Source organism: Aquarana catesbeiana, linkage group LG03 (assembly GCF_042186555.1).
Source record: "Aquarana catesbeiana isolate 2022-GZ linkage group LG03, ASM4218655v1, whole genome shotgun sequence".
NCBI lineage: Eukaryota > Metazoa > Chordata > Amphibia > Anura > Ranidae > Aquarana > Aquarana catesbeiana.
The window spans coordinates 473,805,247-473,830,887 of record NC_133326.1 but is presented as its reverse complement, the minus strand read 5'-3'; the positions used below and the strand labels follow the sequence as shown (position 1 = coordinate 473,830,887).

Genomic DNA, 25,641 nt, shown 5'->3' with positions numbered 1-25,641 from the left:
AGCACTCGGAGCCGCTTGGATGCACTCGGAGAGGCTCAGAGACACTTGGGAACAGAGTGTTTCCGAGTTTTTCCGAGTATTTCTGAGTGTTTTTCTGAGCGGTTCCGAACGGCTCCAAACGGCTCCAAGTGTCACTTGTGTCACTATTGTGACTACTGAATTTGCTATTTAGAGCCAGTTCACAATGTGTCTACATTTTTCCACATTGCTACGCACAAAAATTCAAATGAACCCAGCAAAATGCACAGTAAATCATTGCAACAGGAAGGAAAAAGCAATAAAAACGGATGGCTGGCAGATGATTGGCCTGAACAGTGACAGCGTCTTGAAAGCATAATATGTAAGAAAAAAAAAAGTGCATAAAAATGCATGTAAATGTACATAAATTGCACCTAAAAGCAGGTGAATGTTCTTGAGTTCTTACTTATGTACACATGTGTGATTCTCTCCTTGAAAATCAGCTTCTTTCTGCTTCTAGCGGGTTTTTACTTTCTGTGAACAATGTACAACACATGTGGCATGTACTGTAGTGTATACGCTAGCTACGTCCTACCAAGAATGGTCCCAGGTATGATGTAACTCCTGTGAGTATGCCCAGGTGGCTGCCGAATGGGCTGAAGAGGATGATGGGAAAAGAAGCAGCAAACGAGCAAGATAATAGTGGTGGGGGAACAAAGCAGCAACTGACAGGATAGATCATCGATCATTCAGTGTTGGAGGAGGGCAAACACGTAAATAATGTGCAAGAATACCGTGCATACTTGAAAATTATGGCAGGACTCACTCAGTTTACTTCACATTACTTCTTCTATAAATCAAAGCTGCCACTAATTAAACCGTATCTATACTCAAAACCAAAAATGTTGCAGCTCACCATCCTTTGATGTGCTCACTACATTATTTTTCTTTTGTCACGCTTTTTTTCTTTTTCTTTTCATCTAATAATTCTGCCAATAACACACTTACAGTCCTAGGATAACTGCACTCACTCAAACTAATGTATCAGGACAACAAAAACAGGGTAAGACTACAGGATGCCACCCTCATCTCTCCCCCATAACATAGAGGATGTGGTTCTGCATTCCTCAAAGATAGCTGTGAAAAATGCAAATGATAACATTCAGCACAGGCAGAGAACACAGGAAGTTAAGCTCACAAGATTTCTGGCAAGATCAACAGGTATTTAACAGATATAACACAACTCTTTCATTGGTACGTTTAACAGACCAAAAGGGCAAATGCATTATTCAGACAGTCATTTTAAAGCGTTTACATACCTTTTCAAAATTATAAGCTAACCACATGTGGAAAACAGATGGAAGCAAGTAATATTTTTAGGTACTGCTAGCAAGTTTTAACCACTGAAGCCCCGGACCATTTTGCTGGCCAAAGACCAGAGCACTTTTTGCGATTCGGCACAGCGTCGCTTTAACTGACAATTGCACGGTCGTGCGACGTGCTCTCAAACAAACTTGACGTCCTTTTTTACCCACAAATAGAGCTTTCTTTTGGTGGTATTTGATCACCTCTGCAGTTTTTATTTTTTGCGCTTTAAACAAAAAAAGAGCGACAATTTTGAAAAAAACGCATTATTTTTTTACTTTTTGCTATAACAAATATCCCCCAAAAATATATATAAAAACATTTTTTTTCCTCAGTTTAGACCGATACGTATTCTTCTACATATTTTTGGTATAAAAAAATCACAATAAGTGTTTATTGGTTGTTTGCGCAAAAGTTATAGCGTCTACAACATAGGGATAGTTTTATGGCATTTTTATTAATAATTTTTTTTTTACTAGTAATGGCGGCGATCAGTGATTTTTATTGTGACTGCGACATTATGGCGGACGAATCAGACAATTTTGACACATTTTTGGGACCACTGGCATTAATACAGCGATCAAAAATAAAAAATTCCATTGATTACTGTAAAAATGTCACTGGCAGTGAAGGGGTTGACCAGTAGGTGGCGTAGTAGGAGTTAAGTGTATCCTAGGAAGTGTTTCTAACTGGGGGGGGGGCTGTGTATGACACGTCACTGATCAGCGCTCCCGATCACAGGGAGCAGAGATCAGTGACAGTGTCACTAGGCAGAACAGGGAAATTCTTGTTTACATTAGCATCTCCCCATTCTTCCTCACTGTGAGATGATCGCGGGTATCCCGATCACGGTCTTGGAGCTCCCGGCGAGCCGCCTCTTAAAGGGCAACGTACAGGTACATTAATCTGCCCGTACGTGCCCTTCTGCCGCAGTATATCTGCGTGAGGTGGTCGGGAAGCGGTTAATGTAGTATTAACATGATTATAAACCTTTCAAATCCTGTATGCAAACACATGCCAACATCACATCCTCAACAATGCAGGGATGCATCAATCAGGAGCTGACCACACTGCATTGTGAGACACAGTGGAGTTGTTCCATTATTGGATAGTGGAAACTTAAAATTAAGTCAAAATCTCATTGGATTTTGACATTCAGCATTGATAATTACCCACAAGTACCCACAATTTTGCATTAGAAGCTATCAAATAAAAAAAAAAAATGTAATTAAATCTTAAATAATAATAGCAATACCTCACCTTGCTTGGGTCCTTTAGGCAGCTTGTGTCCGATGTGCTATCATTGTCTTTAACTAGTTCCCGTAGCTGAGGAAAATCCAGAGACTGTAGAAAAGCAGAATCCCTCTGTTGTGGGGCTGGGGGCACATTCGTTTGGTAACATTGTCCTTGTCCTCCTGGAGGAACCATCCTGACCTCCATGTATTTTAAGGTTCCATCTGTGTTCAGGAAAAGAGCCGGCTGATACTGATCCATGTATGATTTGGTGTCAGACCCACTCAGATAACAGCAAGTGCTACTATAACCATAACTTTCTTTCCTCAGACATTTCACCAGTAATATGATGAAAGTCACAAGGGAAACCAAACTGATAGCCACAAGAGAAACAATTAAATATAACGTCATATCTGATGGTGGTTTGGAGTTTATGAGGAAATTTCCTGATTTTGGTCTTTCTACTACAACCTCATCTGCTATACTGACAAATACAGTGACAGTGGTAGATAATGGGGGATCCCCATGATCACTGATAGAGATGACTAGTTGCTGTTCTGTATTTTCTGCTTCCTGAAATCCTTGTATAGTCCTGACCTCTCCTGTATGTTTAGACACCTGGAATAGTGAAGAACCGGCAGGATCAATGAGGTTAAAGGCCAACCAGGCATTGTGACCAGAGTCCAGATCCACTGCAGTCAGTTTTGTCACCAGATATCCAGCACTTGTAGATTTTGGGATCCTCTCTTGGACAATGAGATCCTCAGAGTGTTCCGGATACAGCAGGGTGGGGGAGTTGTCATTTGTATCCAATATGAATATAAAGACAGGGACAGTGGAAAATAACTTTGGAGATCCAGAATCCTCTACTTTTATGGTGATTTGTAGAGTCTGAATGTGCTCATAGTCAAAGGAACGCTGAGCATATATATCACCAGTATTAGAACTAATGTAAACAAAAGAGGATACAGAAGATCCATCTATCTGGGTCTCTGCTATAGAGTACACCAGATCAGAGTTAACCCCCTCATCTGCATCAGTAGCCACGACTGTACATAGAAAAGTCCCTGGGTCACTGTTCTCCTTAATGAAGGCATTATAGGTAGATTGTGTAAATGTTGGTGCATTATCATTAACATCAGAAACCCTGAGAATAACAATCGTGTTATTGGACAGAGGTGGAGAGCCTAAATCAGTAGCTGTCAGTTCAATAGTATATTGGGAGTTTTTTTCTCTATCCAGATTCCCATCAGTGATCAATGAATAACGATTTTTAACTGTTCTGATCTTGAATGGTAATTGTGGAGAGATATCCAATTGTATTTCTCCATTTTTCCCAGAATCTTTATCTCTCACATTGATTAATCCCACAGTTGTTCCTATCTGTATATTTTCTGGAATCTCATTTATCAAGGAGGTGAAAGAAATTTCTGGGGAATTATCATTGACATCTTCTATTTCCACCTGAACCAGACAATTCCCTATTAGGCTGGGTAATCCTTTATCTTCTGCTTTAATTGATAATTCATGAAAATACAACTCTTCAAAATCAATATTTCCTTTGATAAAGATTTCTCCACTATGCTGGTTCAAATCAAATAACTGCCTTGAGGATTCAGAAGTGTGACTATCAAAATAATACTGAATTTCTCCATTTGCCCCCTCATCCAGATCTGTTGCATTTAATGACAATACAACTGTATTTAAAGGGAGATTTTCCTTCAGCTTGATTTTATAAATTGATTGGTTAAAAACTGGTGGATTATCATTAATATCTAACACTGTTATTGTGATATGACAGGATCCCGATCTAGCTGGTTCTCCACCATCTATAGCAGTGAGAATAAGATTGTGTTCTTGTTTCTCCTCCCTATCTAACACCTTCTCTAATATCAGCTGAGGGATGAGAGTGCCATCCATACGTTTTTTTAGGGATAAAGAAAAGTAAGGATTTGTGTTTAATGTGTACTGACTAACACCATTAATACCTACATCCAAATCTTTTGCTATTTCTAAAGCAAACTGAATACCAGGACTTGTCAGCAGTTCTGTAATTTTAATATTATGATCATTATTTTGGAAAGTGGGGACATTATCATTGATATCCTGAATCTCTATGTCTGTACTAAAAATCTCCAAAGGATTTTCAGCAACCACCTCTAAATGTAACACACAGCTTACACTGGATCCACACAGGATCTCTCTATCAATCCTGTCATTAACAATTAAGCCTCCATTTTCCTTATTTACAGTAAAATATTTTTGGTATTTCTCAGATGATAAATGTAATCTGCGCTGAGCAATCTCTGCACGTTTTATACCCAGATCCTGAGCTACATTTCCTACCCATGTCCCTGGATCAGACTCCTCCACAATAGAATAACGAAGCTGCCCAGAGACCCAGCCCCAGCTACAAAGGAGAAGAGAGAAAGCTACTTGCCATTTCCAACACAGACAGCAGTCTCTGATGTCCATATCTTAAGATAGGTCCTTGATATTTGATTGAGCATAGATCCTGTGTAATCCACAATGTCTTTAGCTGTCAAAATGCTGTTCTTAACATTGAAAAAATAATCCATCCATAGAAAAACATCCACAGCATTATCTTTTCTGTACAGCAGCTCTTCTTTGTGTGTGGGGAAGATGGGAGGGTGAATCACTGAGCCAGGGGGAGGAGAGAGCAGGCTTAGCTAGAACTGATCTAGCTGTAAAATTCTAAATATGCCAAGGCTGCCCTCTTCTGGCCATAATGTGAACTTCATCCACCAATTCAAAGTAAAGAAATCAAGGAAATATCCTATTGCAATTTTATTATTATTATGCTTATTTATTTATAAGATACATGCTGATGATTTGTTTAGAGTAAAACAATGATAGCAAAAAAAACATTACTTTGAAAAGTAAACAAATGTATTGCTAGACATTTACTCAGCTAGAGGTTAATTTTTACACTTTGTGATTTATTTGAATACCTTGAATGTGTAATATTGGGCTTCGTTATCTATATTACTCCTGTTATAAATAATGTGTATAGTGGTTAGTTTTTTAAGTAAATTGTGTTACTGTATATTAACCTGTAAGAAAACATTTATTATATCTATGCGTTTATTATAACATCTGTTTGAATGAATCAGATATGTACAGTAGATTTTAAATTTTTTATATAATTTAGCTTGACAATTTCCCTCAATGTGATCACAAACAACAGATTGGCCTGTACAGTGACAGCGTTTTGAAAACACAATATGTAAAAAAAAAAAAGGGCATAAAAATGCAGGTAAATGCACAGAAAATGCACCTAAAAGCTGGTGAATGTTCTTGAGTTTTTATTTATGTACACAAGTATGATCCTGCCCTTAAAAGCCTGCTGCTTCCTGCTTCTAGCAAGTTTTTACTTTCTGTGAACAATGTACAGCACATGCGGCATGTACTGTAGTGTACACTTCAGCTATGTCCGGCCAAGAATGGAGCCAGGTATTATGTAACTCCTGTAAGCATGTCCAGGATGCTGTCAAGTGGGCCGAAGAGGGTGATGGGAAAATAAGCAGCAAACGAGCAAGATAATAGTGATGGGGGAATAAAGCAGTGACTAACAGCATAGATCAGCGGTCCACAACCTTTTTGGCACCGGGGACCGGTTGCATAGAAGAAAATTGTGCCAAGGACCGGGGGGGTGGGGGCGCACATGGGATAAACGATATTTTGCAGGCAATGGCTGGTGTTAGCACTTCAATCATCACAGCACTATGCTTGACCTGCCACATTGCCTGTCACCAGATGCGGATTGTCACTTCCCACGTCACTTGCCATGTTGCCTGTCACCAGATGCAGAATGTCACCTGCCACGTTGCCTGCCACCACTGTATTGGTGGAAGCACTGGTCCATTTAGCACAGAGGCAGGCCTCTGTGCTGTGGTGGGTTCAGAATGAAGGCAGGAGAGCGATGATGTGGGGCGGGCGGTGAGAGATTATGTCATCTCTCTTTTCCCTGCTACACCTCCGACATTAAGGCTGACAGAACACCGGTTGTGAGGGCGGAGGAGCGGTGATGCGGGGGGTGGAGAGAGATGATGTCATCTCTGCTTGCTCCCTTCTTCCATCCACCCGGCTCTCATATGCCGGCCACTTGGCTGTCTCATGCTGCCCACCCGGCTCTCTTATGCCAGCCACCCGACTCTTTAATGCCGCCCGCCCGCCCAGGTGTCTCATACCGGCTGCCCGCACCCATGGCTGCAGAAAGGCCATGGCCCAGTAGTGTGCCACGGCACGCTGGTTGACGACCCCTGGCATAGATCATAGATCATTCAGCATTGGAGGAGGACAAACTCGTAAAAAATGTGCAAGTATACTGTGCATACTTGCAAATTATGGCAAGACTCACTATGTTTACTTCACATTACTTCTGCTCTAAATCAAAGCTGTCACTAAATAAAGTGTATCTAAACCCAGACCCAAAAATGTTATACTGTATATTGTATCTCACCATCATTTGATGTGCTGGCTACATTATTTTTCTTTTTGCCACGCTTTTTTCTTTTTCTTTTCACCTAGTAATTATGCCAATAACACACTTAAAATCCTAGGATGACTGCACTCACTTAAACTACTGTATCAGGACAACAAAAACAGGATAAGACTATAGAATGCCGCCCCTTCCCTCTTCCCCATGATATAGAGTAGGGGTCTCAAACTAGTGGCCCTCCAGCTGTTGCAAAACTACAAGTCCCATGATGCATTGCAAGGCTGACAGTTACAAGCATGACTCCCACAGGGAGAGGCATTATGGGATTTGAAGATTCGCAACAGCTGGAGGGCCGCCAGTTTGAGACCCCTGATATAGAGGATGTGGTTCTGTATTCCTCAAAGATACCTGTGAAAAATGTATTTGATATCATTCAGCACAGGCAGAGAACACAGGAAGTTAAGTTCACGAGAGTTTTGGCAAGATCAACAGGTATTAAACAGATATAACAAAACTCTTTCATTGGTACATTTAACAGACCAAAATGAGGCAAATGCATCAGGCAGACATTCATTTTAAAGAGTTGACATACCCTTTTAGAATTATAAGCTAACTGCATGTGGAAATAGATAAAAAAAAACATTTTAAGTATTATTAGCAAGTTTTAATGTAGTATTTAAACCTTTCAAATCCTGTATGCAAACATATGCCCACATCATATCCTCAACAATGCAGGGATGCATCAATCAGGAGCTGACCACACTGCATTGTGAGACACAGTGGAGTTGTTCCATTATTGGATAGTGGAAACTTAAAATGAAGTCAAAATCTCATTGGAGTTTGACATTCAGCATTGATAATTACCCACAAGTACCCACAATTTTGCATTAGAAGCTATCAACTAAAAAAAACTAAATCTTAAACTAAATCTTAAATAATAAGCATTCATAATTACCTACAATTTTGCATTAGAAGCTATGAACTAAAATAAAAACTAAATCTTAAATAATAATAGCAATACCTCACCTTGCTTGTGTCCTTTAAGCAGTTTGCATCTGATGTGCTATCATTGTCTTTAACTAGTTCTCGTAGCTGAGGAAAATCCAGAGACTGTAGAAAAGCAGAATCCCTCTGTTGTGGGGCTGGGGGCACATTCGTTTGGTAACATTGTCCTTGTCCTCCTGGAGGAACCATCCTGACCTCCATGTATTTTAAGGTTCCATCTGTGTTCAGGAAAAGAGCTGGCTGATACTGATCCATGTATGGTTTTGTGTCAGACCCACTCAGATAACAGCAAGTGCTACTATAACCATAACTTTCTTTCCTCAAACACTTTACTAGTAATATAATGAAAGTCACAAGGGAAACCAAACTGATAGCCACAAGAGAAACAATTAAATATAACGTCATATCTGATGGTGGTTTGGAGTTTATGAGGAAATCTCCTGATTTTGGTCTTTCTACTACAACCTCATCTGCTATACTGACAAATACAGTGACAGTAGTAGATAATGGGGGATCCCCATGATCACTGATAGTGAGGACAAGTTGCCGTTCTGTATTTTCTGCTTCCTGAAATCCTCGTAAAGTCCTGACTTCTCCTGTATGTTTAGACACCTGGAATAGTGAAAAACTGGCAGGATCAATGAGATTAAAGGCCAACCAGGCATTGTGACCAGAGTCCAGATCCACTGCAGTCAGTTTTGTCACCAGATATCCAGCACTTGTAGATTTTGGGATCCTCTCTTGGACAATGAGATCCTCAGAGTGTTCCGGATACAGCAGGGTGGGGGAGTTGTCATTTGTATCCAATATGAATATAAAGACAGGGACAGTGGAAAATAACTTTGGAGATCCAGAATCCTCTACTTTTATGGTGATTTGTAGAGTCTGAATGTGCTCATAGTCAAAGGAACGCTGAGCATATATATCACCAGTATTAGAATTAATGTAAACAAAAGAGGATACAGAGGATCCATCTATCTGGGTCTCTGCTATAGAATAAACCAGATCAGAGTTAACCCCCTCATCTGCATCAGTAGCAGACACTGTACATAGAAGAGTCCCTGGGTCACTGTTCTCCTTAATAAAGGCATTATAGGTAGATTGTGCAAATGTTGGTGCATTATCATTAACATCAGAAACCCTGAGACTAACAATCGTGCTACTGGACAGAGCCGGAGAGCCTAAATCAGTAGCTGTCAGTTCAATAGTGTATTGGAATTTTTTTTCTCTATCTAGATTCCCATCAGTGATCAGTGAATAACGATTTTTAACTGCTCCAATCTTGAATGGTAATTGTGGAGAGATATCCAATTGTATTTCTCCATTTTTCCCAGAATCTTTATCTCTCACATTAATTAATCCCACAGTTGTTCCTATCTGTATATTTTCTGGAATCTCATTTAATAAGGAGGTGAAAGAAATTTCTGGGGGATTATCATTGACGTCTTCTATTTCCACCTGAATCAGACAATTCCCCATCAGGCTGGGTAATCCTTTATCTTCTGCTTCAATTGATAATTCATGAAGATACAATTCTTCATAATCTACATTTCCTTTTATAAAGATTTCGCCACTATGCTGGTTCAAATCAAATAACTGCCTTGAGGATTCAGAAGTGTGACTATCAAAATAATACTGAATTTCTCCATTTGCCCCCTTATCTAGATCTGTTGCATTTAATGACAATACAACTGTATTTAAAGGGAGATTTTCCTTCAGCTTGATTTTATAAATTGATTGGTTAAAAACTGGTGGATTATCATTAATATCTAACACTGTTATTGTGATATGACAGGATCCTGACTTAGCCGGTTCTCCTCCATCTATAGCAGTGAGAATAAGATTGTGTTCTTGTTTCTCCTCCCTATCTAACACCTTCTCTAATATCAGCTGAGGGATGAGAGTGCCGTCTATACGTTTTTTTAAGGATAATGAGAAATAAGGATTTGTGTTTAAGGTGTACTGACTAACACCATTAATACCTACATCCAAATCCTTTGCTATTTCTAAGGCAAACTGAGCACCAGGATTGGTAAACACTTCTGTAATTTTAATAATATGATCATTAATTAAAAAAGTGGGGAAATTATCATTGATATCCTGAATCTCTATGTCTAGACTAAAAATCTCCAAAGGATTTTCAGCAACTACCTCTAAACTCAGCACACAGCTCACACTGGATCCACATAGGATCTCTCTATCAATCCTGTCATTAACAATCAAGCCTCCATTTTCCTTATTAACAGTAAAACAATTTTTGTATTTCTCAGATGATAAATGTAATCTGCGCTGAGCAATCTCTGCACGTTTTATGCCCAGATCCTGAGCTACATTTCCTACCCATGTCCCTGGATCAGACTCCTCCACAATAGAATAACGAAGCTGCCCAGAGACCCAGCCCCAGCTACAAAGGAGAAGGGAGAAAGCTACTTGCCATTTCCAACACAGACAGCAGTCTCTGATGTCCATATCTTAAGATAGGTCCTTGATATCTGATTGAGCATAGATCCTGTGTAATCCACAATGCCTTTAGATGTCAAAATGCTCTTCTTAACATTGGAAAAATAATCCATCCACAGAAAAACATCCACAGCATTATCTTTTCTTTACAGCAGCCCTTCTTTGTGTGTAGGGAAAGATGGGAGGGTGAATCACTGAGCCAGGGGGAGGAGAGAGCAGGCTTAGCTAGAACTGATCTAGCTGTAAAATTCTAAATATGCCAAGGCTGCCCTCTTCTGGCCATAATGTGAACTTAGTCTACCAATTCAAAGTAAAGAAATTAGGAAAATATTGTATTGCATTTTTAACAATATTTTCCTGATTTCTTTACTTTGAATTGGTGGATGAAGTTCACATTATGGCACATTTTAGGATAATATTTGTTTGTAAATTATATTATTTTAAAGATACATGCTGATGGTTTGTTGAGAGTAAAAAAATGATAGCAAAAGTAACATAACTTTGAAAATTAAACAAATGTATTGCTAGACAATTACTTAGCTTAATATTACTTAATAAATTATACCCTTTGTGATTTATTTAAAAAGCTTGAATGTGTAATATTTGGCTTCATTATCTACTGTATATTACTCCTGTTAGAAATGGTTTGTTATTTAAGTAAATCTATTTACTGTATATTAACCTGTAAGAAAACCTTTATTATAACTATGCGTTTATTATAACATCTGTTTGAAAGAATCAGACATGTACAGACAAATTAAATATTTTTATTAATTTAGCTTGACAATTTCTCTCAGTATGTAATAGTACACATGTGTGATCACAAACAGGACCATTATCAGGTAAACATATTGGAATTTGTTTTGCATTTGTTTGTTTTGTATGAGAGATCATATACTAAGTTAGCAGCTTTTCAGCACCGATTGATAGTATATAATAACCACTAGCATGATTTCCAACTATTTAAATACACATATTTGAATTGCCAGCCCTGTTTACTGATATTCTATTTTGATATATTTATTTTTTATGCAAATAGCAAATATACCTGAGGGTGTATTCACACCATCCTAAAACACCATGCACAGCAGAACTCATATAGGGAGAGCGAAGGACAACAATCTCCACTAATCAGGGCTATTGCTTTGCACAATACTTGTCAGATTAACAACAAGATGTTTGCAAGAGATGACTAGCAATGTACTGCTTATCTTTCTGTACCCGATCAGGGGAGGAGAAGTGAATGAGAAAGTAAAATGACAATATCCATTTTTTTTAGTTACCCATCAGATTGATAAATACATTGTTAGTTCTGGCAGAAAATGATTAGGGCTCAATATAACCTATTTATTAAGGGTAAGTACCATTGCCATGAATTTCAATGGGGTAGGAGTGGTGCAGAATTACATGGGATGTATAAGTTACAAACAAAATTTGGGACATATTTGTTGGATTTATACTTAAAACAATTAGATGATATTTTAACCAGGATTTCCACTCAATAATAAAGATGTAATTTTTTTCATGCCTCAAAGACATTTTTAAGTATAACGTTTTTAATATTTGTAAGAAGGGACTGCTGAGTATATTATTATGGTAGCAATGACCCCAGGTTAATCCAGCATCATTTCTACATGATTTTTCCTAATAAAAGGATTCATAAAGCACTGGCCTGAGGCAGTATTACAAAATGCACTCAAGTTCTTTACAGAAGTATAATGTTCCTTACAGAATGTGTAAGTCCCACGCTTATGGAAAAAAATATTTTGAAGGAGGAGAACTGCTGCCTCTACCAATACAGTACATCCACCTGGGTGGAATGAATAAGGTAAGTATGTGAAGGAGGGAGTGTAGAAGTGGCGCTGTTCTGGGGTGTAGTGTCACATAGCCCTCTAAAGCTGGCAAGAAATCCAAAATGAGATTACAAATAAAATATATCTCAGATGTAAACAAAGGCAAAAATATATAAAGTGTGAACCAAATATGCAAATGACCTGTGTCCTGGTACAACAATCTGATATGCTCATATATATATATATATATATATATATATATATATATATATATATATATATATATATATATATATATATAACCTCAATGTGGCTCATGTGATCAAAATACAAAAGGTAATACCATGAATATGTGCATGTGTTTAAACACCTATGAAAACATAAAGTGACTGGTGCCCTTTACATGCGTATCTAAGGTGATACTCCCATATATCAATTGACAAATTAAGACAATATATGCTATGTGCAAAAATAGTCCATATGCCATATTGATGCAATAACAGAAGAATTAAAAAATAAATAAAAATAAGAATAAAAATAAAAATAAAGTGTCAGGTGCTCTTCATAAACTGTGCTCTGTGCTACTTATAGGTGCCCTATAGGTAATGCACTCATTGGAATCATTCACCCCACGTAGGGGTAATGCCCTTTCACAGTATCTGCCAATGTGTAGCAAACAAACAACTTTTTTCTGTGTCAGCTAATTGTTTCCGTGTTTGCAGTATGAGATATGAGATATGAGGATCTCCTTTAGCTTTACCTTTATAGCTCCTGTCTAGGATCAATAGCTTGCAGCAGCAGAATGAGCTGTCCCATGTGAGGTGAAAGAGTGAAACTACAACCCAGAACAGCGCCATTTCTACCCTCCCTCCTTCACATCCTTACAGAATGTAACTGGGTTTATGCATTCATTTAGTGCTTTAGTAAAATAAGATAGTGTTGCCTATCAACAACTTTATCTTTAGCTGAACACAAAACTTTAGACTGGTAAGAGATTAGTTTGTATCAGGAACATATGTGATGTGTACTGTATAAATCAACAAGCTAGAAAGTTGCAGTTTTCAATTAGGTTATCTAAATGAACATTAAAGCGCCATTAAACCCAAAAATGTAATACTGTATATAGCAGTTTACCAATCCTTAGATGTATCAGCTGTATTCATTTTGTTTTTGGCTTTTTTTCCTGGTAATCTGGCCAGTAACATACCTCTTGTACTATACAGTCACCAATCCTGGATGAAGGAGTACAGGGGGCAGATTTAGCAGCATTTTTAGTCCTGGGGGAGGAGAGTGTTAGAAATACTGGCACTCTTATGCCCCGTACACACGGTCGGATTTTCCGACGGAAAATGTGTGATAGGACCTTGTTGTCGGAAATTCCGACCGTGTGTAGGCTCCATCAAACATTTTCCATCGGATTTTCCGACACACAAAGTTTGAGAGCAGGCTATAAAATTTTCCGACAACAAAATCCGTTGTCGGAATTTCCGATCGCGTGTACACAAATTCGACGCACAAAGTGCCACGCATGCTCAGAATAAATAAAGGGATGAAAGCTATTGGCTACTGCCCCCGTTTATAGTCCCGACGTACGTGTTTTACGTCACTGCGTTCAGAATGATCGGATTTTCCAACAACTATGTGTGACCGTGTGTATGCAAGACAAGTTTGAGTCAACATCCGTCGGAAAATATCCTAGGATTTTGTTGTCGGAATGTCCGATCAATGTCCGACTGTGTGTACAGGGCATAACTCTACTTAAATACACTAAAAAAATGAAGCTGAACTTCAGCTAATACTTTATAAGCAGTCACACAGTTTTTTTTTTTTACTTTGGAATAAAGGTTTTACATAACTAAATAAAAGCTGATCTTTGTAAGTACCCCATGCCAGTATTAAATTGTCTGTTTTACCCATGTAACTGCAAGGGAGCTTTTCTATTGAAAATCAACAGACTTACAGGTTGGATCACCAGATGACGATAGAGGAAAGGAATCCTAAAAAAGGAAACAAATACAGCCACCACACCTAAGAATTAGTAAGCTGCAGTATAATAAATGTTTTCTTTTGAGTTTCATACTACTTTAAGAAACCAAAATCCACAAAGCAAAGAAAAAAAACCCCACATGTTAAAATTAATGTTATCCCAAATAATTTCAACCTGCAACGTACACTGCATGTAAAGTACAAATATGTATACGTATACATCAGTTGTACAATCGTTTCCTACACTTGATAGAAATGTCTTTAGCTTTTTTTCAGTAAATAAAAAAACAACTAAATGAAACAGCTGAAAAAAAAAAAATACACAGGACACAAACTAAGCGTAACAGTAGCTAAGTAGCTAATTACTATGTGATGCAGTCAGAATATCAGCGTGATAAACAAGAAAATATTATAGGGCTCCATTTCTTCCCTTAACCTTTGATAAAGTCACGCGGTGTGACGCAACGCATCAGGGAAGGAGGAGCCAGGTGCCATCACTTCCTAGGGTACGGCCGAACCTGGAAGCTTTTAACTCTGCTGTTGATCGCTGATTTATTACATGTAAGTGACGAGATCGATTATATTAAAATTTATTTGAAACATACTACACTATGGAGCCTATTTTTTTCTTTTTTACGTCCATCTGAGAATATCGACCAAGTGAGGGCGAATATCATACCATCCTGCTCCAATCCCACTCCCAAGGGAGCTGACATCTAGATTGGGAGTCTTATTTTGGGAAGCCGTTCCAGTTTTGGTATCCCTACCCACCTGTGGGTATAAGCGTGACTCGGCCCATTTGGGGGCCGCTACTACAGGTGAGAGGCTGGGGGAAATGGTCACCGTGGTCACCGCACATCACACTTTGGAACAGGATTGGATGAACCATTTATAGACGTTTGTTTCTATCACTGCACCAGCACTTTTCTAATTTTTAGAAGATTTTTGTCTTTCTGTATTTTGGAGCGTTATTAGAAGTCGCACTCATATGTGTCTGGACTACACCTGAATATTTTTACTTCTATATCACTTCACTTTGAGATATGAACTCACAGTCAATTGGATAGTTTACTTATTTTATTTTTCACTGAATATTATTTATGTATCCATTATGCACATTGCACTTTGTTAGAAATTATATATATTTTTGTTGTATTCAATTATCACATGTGTGAATTGCATGCTTGTGGAATTTTGAACTATATGCACATTACATTTTGTATGAATTTCAATATTATTATTATTATATGCACATTGCACTTTGCTAGAAATCATATATCCTTTCAGTCGCATTGATTATTGCATCTGTGAATTGCATACTCGTGAAATTAATTATTTTTAGCTATATACACATCATATGTAGCAATTTTTTTTGTTTTGTTTGGAAGTTGCAGTTGTGAAGTGCCTGTTTATGATTATGGGGTCCTTCAGCTATTTTTCTTGATCACGCACACTGCACTTTGTTAAATTGTGGGAAGTCGCATTGTTTTATTACATCTGTGTATCGCACACTTGTGAACATGAATGTTATTATTATTCTTTAGTTTCTGGTGGTTTTATTCATGTCAGATGCTCAATATTGATGGACACTTTTTGAGACATTATTTACGATTTATTTATTACACTTTACCATGTGAGGTTGGATGTTCCACAATATTTTGTGTGAGACTGGATTATTCTTTTGTGTTTCACTTTGCACTTTATATGTACACATTGCTGTACTGAGCCTTACCTGTTTGTGTCTATTTTTGCCTTGGACGTATTAATTATTATTTCTTCATGTTGGGACTGAGGTAGCGCTATATATATATATTTATCATATGTTGAGTAAGGTTATGTGAGTATACCATTAATGTTGGCGGCTCCTTGTCTTTTTTCCTATTTTGGTTTTTGCGCATTAGTTATTATCTCTTATATACACAGGTTCCCTTAAATATAAGATTGATAAATATACTAAACGCAATAAGCAATCATGATAGGTAGCGGTACCCATTGTAGCCACAGAGGCTTATAAAATACTGTTTACAGAGAGATGCTTGCAGACAGCTTGAACACAGCCGTTGTTAATTCAGTATACACTTGCAGCTTTCATTAGTATAATATACAACAGTTTATTATATCTGAAATAGGAAAAATATTGCTGCAATTAGACAGTCTGTAACACTTATGCCTTTCCTATTATTTTAACTTGTTGGTGGTCTCTTCATAAACGCCCTATTTTATGAATAATCATAGAATTAACATAAGCCCTCATGCACACGGAATGCTTACTAGCTCCTGTGTGCTGAGGCGTAAAATCCCCAGCACTTTCAGGTGCCTGGAGAGTCACATAAGCCACGTACAACCACCAATACAACTGAATGGCTGTAAATAGCTGTGCTTGGGTAAACACTCAATAAAAGTGAGCAAAAAAATCTTTCATAAAATGTCTCAGAATATCAAGTAGAATTAACAAAAATAAATGTAAATAATAAAAAAACTAAACATTAAATATTACATGCAATTTTTTGTTTGACCAGTTTGAAAATGTACTATGATTACTGAATGCAAAAGCATTACAAAAAATAATATGTTCAAAAAGATAAACTAACCACATGGGGTGAAAGCTTTGGAATGCCCTCACGGCATCCTCTCTAACTCCAGCCAGCTCTTAGACTGAGAACTGAGTGATCAAAGACTGCTGATCACTCAGTTCTCAGTGTTCCATGAGCAGAGAGCTGGTGACTGTCACAAAACGAACTGCATTCCTGTGATCTCTAGAAGAAGTATAGCCAAATGAGCTTTGGCTATGCTTCTCCTTTAAGACGGCTCTGAATAGGTCACCACGTTGCATTATGAGAGGCAGTTAGGTTGTGCTGCCTGTTAACTTCACTAAATAACTGTGTATGTAAAGAAAGACTGGGAGTTCTTGGTCATACTAGTTAACATTGAAGTTTGCTTTCAGTGTCACAGAAAGTTGGTGCCTGACGTCAGCCCTAGAGGGTTATAATAATAATAACTTAGCTTTAAACGTGAATCTTTTAAATAGCAAAAAAGCACAAAACAGGTGGAATGCTATCTCTAACTTTGCATGCATTTATCTAGGAAGGTATAACCATATTTCATTAATTCCAACAAATCTGAAGTCTGCCATATTCCAATGAGTGAAATGTAGATTTAAAGTATAACTCACCTTGCTTGAATTATTCAGACAGCTTGCATCTGATGTGCTATCACTGTCTTTAATGAGTTCCCGTAACTGAGGAAAATCCAGAGATTGCAAAAAAACAGAATCCCTCTGTTGTGGGGTTGGCGGCACATTTGTTTGGTAACATTGTCCCTGTACTCCTGGAGGAACCATCCTGACCTCCATGTATTTTAAAGTTCCGTCTGTGTTCAGGAAAAGAGCTGGCTGATATTTATCTGTGTATGGTTTGGACTCACTAAGGAAACAGCAGCTGTTACTATAACCATAACTGTCCTTCCTCAGACATTTCACCAGTAATATAATGAATGTAACAAGGGAAACTAAACTGATTGCCACAAGAGAAACTATTAAATATAAAGTCATATCTGATGGTGGTTTGGAGTTTGAGAGAAAATTTCCAGATGTGGGCCTCTGTATTACAACCTCATCTACTATACTGATAAGTACAGTGACAGTAGTAAATAATGGGGGATCCCCGTGATCAATTATTAAGATGCCAAGTTGCTGCTCTGTGTTTTCTGCTTCTTGAAATCCGCGTAGAGTCCTGACCTCTCCTGTATGTTTAGACACCTGGAATAGTGAAGAACTACCAGGGTCAATGAGATTAAAGGCCAACCAGGCATTGTGACCAGAATCCAGATCCACTGCAGTCAGTTTTGTCACCAGATATCCAGCACTTGTAGATTTTGGGATCCTCTCTTGGACAATGAGATCCTCAGAGTGCTCCGGATACAGCAGGGTGGGGGAGTTGTCATTTGTATCCAATATAAATATAAAGACAGGGACAGTGGAAAATAACTTTGGAGATCCAGAATCCTCTACTTTTATGGTGATTTGTAGAGTCTGAATGTGTTCATAGTCAAAAGAACGCTGAGCATATATATCACCATTATTAGAATTAATGTAAACAAAAGAGGATACAGATGATCCATCTATCTGGGTTTCCACTATAGAATAAACTAGATCAGAGTTAACCCCCTCATCTGCATCAGAAGCAGACACTGTACATAGAAGAGTCCCTGGGTCACTGTTCTCTTTAATGAAGGCATTATAGGTAGATTGTGTAAATGCTGGTGCATTATCATTAACATCAGAAACCCTGAGAATAACAATCATTGTACTGGACAATGCAGGAGATCCTAAATCATTAGCTGTCACCTCAATTGTGTATTGTGAAATTTGTTCTCGATCCAAAATGCTATCAGTGATCAATGAATAATGATTTTTTATTGTTCTGATATTAAAAGGCAAATGAGGGGACATATTCAATTGTATCTCACCATTTTTCCCAGAATCCTTATCGCCCACATTAATTATTCCCACCGTTGTTCCTAATGGTACATTTTCTGGAATCTCATTTGTCAAAGAGTTGAAAGAAATTTCTGGGAAATTATCGTTGACATCTTCTATTTCTACCTGAATTAGGCAGTTCCCTATCAGTCTGGGTGATCCTTTATCTTCTGCTTTTATTGATAATTCATGAAAATGTAATTCTTCATAATCCAAATTTCCTTGAAGAAAGATTTCTCCACTATGCTGGTTTAACTCAAATAACTGTCTTGAGGATTCTGAAGTGTGACTATCAAAGTAATACTGAATTTCTCCATTTGCCCCCTCATCCAGATCTGTTGCATTTAATAGCAATACAACTGTATTGAAAGGGAGATTTTCCTTTAGCTTAATCTTGTAAACTGATTGATCAAAAGATGGTGCATTGTCATTAATATCTAACACTGTTATTGTGATATGACAGGATCCTGATCTAGCCGGTTCTCCTCCATCTATAGCAGTGAGAATAAGATTGTGTTCTTGTTTCTCCTCCCTATCTAACACCTTCTCTAATATCAGCTGAGGGATGAGAGTGCCATCCTTACGATTCTTTACAGACAATGAGAAATAAGGATTTGTGTTCAATATGTACTGACTAACACCATTAATACCAACATCCAAATCCTTTGCTATTTCTAAGGCAAACTGAGCACCAGGACTTGTCCAGAATTCAGTAATTTCAACAACATAACTATCAAGCATGAATGTGGGAGAATTATCATTAATATCCTGAATCTCTATGTCTAGCTTGAAAAGCTCTAATGGATTTTTAGTAACCACCTCTAAATGCAACACACAGCTGACACTGGATCCACACAGGATCTCTCTATCAATCCTGTCATTAACAATTAAGCCTCCATTTTCCTTATTAACAGTAAAACAATTTTGGTATTTTTCAGATGATAAATGTAATCTGCGCTGAGAAATCTCTGCACGTTTTATGCCCAGATCCTGAGCTACATTTCCTACCCATGTCCCTGGATCAGACTCCTCCACAATAGAATAACGAAGCTGCCCAGAGACCCAGCCCCAGCTACAAAGGAGAAGGGAGAAAGCTACTTGCCATTTCCAACACAGACAGCAGTCTCTGATGTCCATATCTTATAGTGTTTCCTTGATATTTGGTGGAACATAGATCTAGTGTAATCCACACTGCCAGTGGCTGGCAAATTCCTCTTTTCACAACTGAAGAAAATATCCATCCATAGAAAAACACATCCACAGCATTTTCTTCTGTATACAGCAGCACTTCTTTGTGTGCGAGGCAAGATGGGAGGGTGAATCACTGAGCCAGGGGGAGGAGAGTGCAGAGCTAGCTTGAATGGATTTAGTATAGAAACTAAATAATCCAAGGCTGCCCTCTACTGGTCAATAATGTAACCTTTACTCTTTTAATGTCATGTATGAATTTTCAGCAGAAAATCACATATTCTGTTATTATTTCTATTTATATTTTAAAAACATAGTAAAATAATAATAATTGTTCAGTTATCATGACTGTATGATAATTTGAAAGCTGTCAGCAAAATTGTATTATATTTTAACATTTTAATATACATAATTCAGTGCAATTTACAAAATGGCTGTGTCCCCGGTACTAGAAAACAATATGCTACACTATACAAGATATTCCTACTCAAAAATTGAGTTAAGATTTTAGAAATTTTCTAAGCTACTATTAAATGTATTATTAAGGGTAAAATTATGCATGAAAAGAAACACAATTTTGACCGTTCAGCCCCGGAAGATTTTACCCCCTTCCTGACCAGAGCACTTTTTGCTATTCGGCACTGTGACGCTTTAACTGACAATTGCGTGGTCATGCGACATTGCACCCTTTTCCCACAAATAGAGCTTTCTTTTAGTGGTATTTGATCACCTCTGTAGTTTTTATTTTTTGCGCTATAAACAAAAAAAGAGCGACAATTTAAAAAAAATGCAATATTTTTTACTTTTTGCTATAATAAATATCCCCCCAAAATATATAAAAGAACAAATTTTTTCCTCAGTTTAGGCCAATATGTATTATTCTACAAAACGCAATAAGTATATATTGATTGGTTTGCGTAAAAGTTATAGCATCTACAAAATAGGGGATAGTTTTATGGCATTTTTATTATATATTTTTTTTTATTAGTAATGGCAGCAATCTGTGATTTTTATCGTAAATGCGACATTATGGTGGACACATCGGACACTTTTGGCACTTTTTTGGGCATTTTTGGACCATTGTCATTTATACATCGATTAGTGCTATAAAAATGCACTGACTACTGTGTAAATTACACTGGCAGGGAAGGGATTAAATACTAGGGGGCAATCAGGGAGTTAAGTGTGTCCTAGGGAGTGATTTTAACTGTGGGGGGATGGGCTACCACTCACATGACAGCGATCACTGCTCCCGATGACAGGGAGTAGTGATCTCTGTCATGTCACTAGGCTCCGTGACACGTTCACCGGGAGACCGGCGGACATTGAGTCCCAGGGCCCACGGGCACGGTCACGCTGTACGCGGTGGGCGAGCGCGCGTGCCCGCTAGCCCCGCCAATTAAAGGGGATGTACAGGTACGCCCATTTGCCCACCGCTACCATTGTGCCAATGTATATCGGCATGCAGCGGTCAGCAAAGGGTTAAAGACTACAATCATATTATTGATAGAGTTTAAAGGATAAACATACTATTTGATGCCTTGAAAATCCAATATTACTGAAATAATGGCGTGTCAGTTAAGTAGCCTCTAAAAATGTACACTAATCTGCAAAAAGGTCTTCATTATACTTCAATTTAGTTGCAGACAGTAATCTAACATTCTATAATCTACAACGTCTTATCCCTCCAAAGGAGAACAGTTTTCTGTAAAAGCCTTAACCCTTCTCTTCTCTATTCTGCTACTGATTACTTATTACCTTTGTCCTGCCCTGACCTGGCCACTTTTGTCAAGAACAGCTCGCTCTCAACCTCCCTGGACATACTTTCTCCCCTTGCTACATTAGACCCTAACTGCTACAACTCTGGCAAACAGGCGACACCAGAAGTCTCAAAAGATATAGCCATGCTCTTGAGTAAGTGTGACATAAAGCTAAATCTCTGCATGACTTCACCTTTTGTAAATCTGCTCTCCTAAAATATAAATCATTCTTCCATACTGCCAAACAGACCTGTTTGTTCACGCTCAATAACACTCTCTCACCCAGTCTCATTATTGTCCCCACTGCCTTCACCCACTTATTGATTCACTGCCCAGGATGTAGCTAATCATTTAAATCATTTCAAAAACAAGATAAATGCAATTTGTGATGAGATCCACTGTTTTGATATCTCCCCTCACTTAACATGCAGTGTCCACCTCCACCCTCACTACTTTCCCCTTTTAAATCTGTTATCACAGAAGATACTGCTAAACTTTTCTCCGATGCCACCTAACCACCTGTCCCCTTGACTCTATTCCCTCACAGGTACTCGGGTCATCTTCTTGCTCTATCCTTTTTTAGCATTCAATGGTGATATTCCCTGGTTCTGTGTCCTTTCCTTGGTTTTCTTTGCATGGGACTCACAGACTGTGGTGTTGCACCTAACCATCAGTGTCCTGCCCAATACCATAATATTGGTGTGGGCAGGACTGATATATTTAGTGGGCAGTCTATGTTGCTGACCTCACTGCACAGTTGTAGGTGCTTGCAGGTTCTTGCAGGTTGCGACACATTGGCTAGAAGGTGACATCTATCAGCTATGTCATCACGCGATGTTGCAGGTGTGTTCCATTGTGGAGCACACCTATGGTTTTTGGCAGGAACATCAGGGAACGTGCACCACTGGGTGCTCCATGCATGGAGGATTTATGGAGTGGATGTGGGGAGTCAGATTTAGTTCTGCTCCCCATTTCAGACTGGAAGGTTTGCTTATCTCTGTGACTGTTGGCCTCTGCTAGATAATTTACCTCTCTCTGACCATGCACCATAAGGGCAGTACCCCTAAACTTGGTCCTGTTCCAACTGATTAGTTTCCTTTCTATGTCTCCTTCCAACAGGTTTCCTTCATGTCTTCTTTTCTGGGGGTTTCTCTCTTGGCAATCAGCATTGTTCCTCACTCATATAAATCTAGTTTTTGTAGTCACTTGTGCAGAATAGTCAATATGTGTCAATATGTAGATATATACCACCTTGTTTTTGGAGGTTTAAGTTATGATAAACAGCATGCAAGTATATAAAGACTGTCATCCGCATAGGGTCCCATCACAAAACAAGAGCTTAGGCCACCTTGAGTTTTATCAGCAGTAAATCCCATGTTTGTCCTTATATTTATAAAAAGTGGCATGAACCAGCATGATAACATCACATGCTTAACCCCTCCCTATTTTGTCGAGTGACCTTATTAGGAGCCTTAAGCTTAGTTTGTCCCCTTACAAATATTATAATTGTAATAATTATTTACATTATTGAGAATTCTTTTAGATGGACATGAAAATCAATATTTACTACCTCATGATATACAGTATATATTCATAGTCCTAAGGCATGGTTCTGAAGATGCAGATGCTGCAAAATGCGTATGTGTCTGTTTTTTATCCTTAGTATGATTAATAACATGTATATTAAATAATTAAATTATGGACAGTGCTTGCTCCATTATACTAATATAAAGTGCCACTACGTATAGTGTAGGTCGTATAGTGTAATGAATGAAGAGAGATTAGGCAGCTTATTTGCAGGCAGTGTAATATATATATATATATATATATATATATATATATATATATATATATATATGGTCTTGTATATATATGTGTATATATATATATATATATATATATATATATATATTTTAGCGTAGATTAGATATTCAGTGTAGAATCTATATTCAGTTAGTACAGGCAGTGTATTGATATATACAGTATATATACAGTCTAGTATATACTCTGCATTTAGTGTAGATTAGATATTCAGTGTAGAATCTCAATTCAGGCAGTGTAGTATAAATAATGTAGTGTATTGAAGTGGTTAACCCTGTGCCAAAATGTAAAAAAATGTCGTGGGAGTCCCCCCCAAAATCCAAAATCCATACCAGGCCCTTCAGGTCTGGTATTGATTTTAAGGGGAACCCTGCGCCAAAATTTTGTAAAAAAATGGCGTGGGGGTCCCCCCAAAATCCATAACAGACCCTTATCTGAGCACACAACCTGGCAGGCCGCAGGAAAAGGGGGGACGAGAGATTGTCCCCCTCCTGAACGTACCTCCTGGGGGTCTGCGGGCGGGGGGATTGCCAGAATCTGGAAGCCCCCTATCCCCCTTTAACAAGGGGGCCCCCAGATCCCCTCTTCCTATGTGAATGGGTATGAAAAAACTGAAAAACGCCCACTCCATGGGATGTGTCTGCTGACTGCCGTATTTTTGTTTTGACAGCTCTTATAAAGTCAAGGGCGGGGCCACCCGGTGACGTAAACGGGTGACCCCGCCTCCCTCTGACGTCACATGATGTCACATAACGTCAGACAGGGTGGGGTCACTCAGTTTGCTGTCAAAGCAAAAAGACGGCAGCTGCAGGACGCCTCCATTTTTCCATTTTTTCCTTGGGATCGTCGGATGCCGTGATTGAAGATGGTAGGACATTGCGGGACACTTTTTTTTTTTAATAAAGGAATTGTTCAAAACTGTCTCCTGTTTTTTTTTTTACTTTTTTGACACTTTTTTTGGTGAATGGGTAAGGGTACAATACCATACCCATTCACATAGGGATGGTGGCATCTGGGGGTATGCAGGCAGTGTATTTGAAAAATATATATATATTAGATTAGATATTCAGTGTAGAATCTATATTCAGTCAGTGCAGGCAGTGTATTTAATATATATATATAGATATATATATATATCTATATAGATATATATATATATCTATATATATATAATATATAGATATATATATATATATATATATATACAGCCTAGTATATTTTCAGTGGAGAATCTATATTCAGGCAGTGTAGTATATATAATATAGTGTATTAAAGTAGTTAAGGGGAATCCTGCGCCAAAATGGAAAAAAAATGGCGTGGGGGGTCCCCCCCACAATCCATACAGACCCTTATCTGATCACGCAACCTGGCAGGCCGCAGGGAAAGGGAGGGGGGATGAGAGAGCGCCCCCCTCCTGAAACGTACCAGGCCACACATGATTTTTCACATTCGTGTCCCATAGACTTTAATGGTGTTCGCATGTTCGCACTAATTTTTTGTCTGTTTGCATGTTCTGGTGCGAAGCGAACCGAGGGGGTGTTCAGCTCATCCCTACTCTACACGTGTCACAGTCAATCAGGCTTTTAAAGTTATAACTGGGTACAAAAGCAATCAGTCCACTATGTGCCCAATGTGCAACCAAGCTGTAGGTACTTTCTTCCATCTATTGTGGCAATGCCCACGGATCCAGCCATTCTGGACACAAGTGTTACGCTTTCTCCACGACACTATGGGCTCTCCTGTAACACTTCAACCCAAAATATGGCTCCTGGGAATATTATCAGATCCAGAGATCAATAAATTCAATAAGACATTTCTACATGAAACACTTTTCTCTGCACAAAAGGTTATAGCTAGAGTCTGGATGAGTCCCAATCCTCCGGAGATTACCCACTGGATAGCGGAAGTTAATAACACTTTGCCTTATAAGAAACTTATATATTCCCACAGAGGTTGCCCTTCAAAGTATGATAAAATATGGGACAAATGGACTAAGATACCTGAAACCTGCATGTGAGTGGAGAATAGACACAAGACGACTCACGAGACAGCATACCTAACATCACACACATAGAGCGAAAGGCAGCAGAGATTTAGCCAGCATAGTCTGTGCAATTTGAAATTATTTGTAAT

The 25,641-nt window shown here is 38.4% G+C and overlaps 1 protein-coding gene across 27 annotated transcripts in view; it reads right to left on the bottom strand.

Annotated features, from left to right (window-relative positions):
• LOC141132494 (protocadherin gamma-C5-like) overlaps positions 1 to 25,641 on the bottom strand; it is a 751,191-nt gene that overhangs the window by 251,595 nt on the left and 473,955 nt on the right. For 2 of the 27 annotated variants that reach the window (XM_073620968.1, XM_073620973.1), the window contains exon 1: positions 2,584 to 5,211. The exons of the other annotated variants lie outside the window; for them this stretch is intronic. In XM_073620968.1, coding sequence (XP_073477069.1) covers positions 2,584 to 5,031 — 2,448 coding nt within the window. In that variant the 5' untranslated portion in view covers positions 5,032 to 5,211. Of the gene's footprint in view, positions 1 to 2,583; positions 5,212 to 25,641 lie in introns of those variants that run through there. 27 annotated transcript variants of the gene reach the window in all.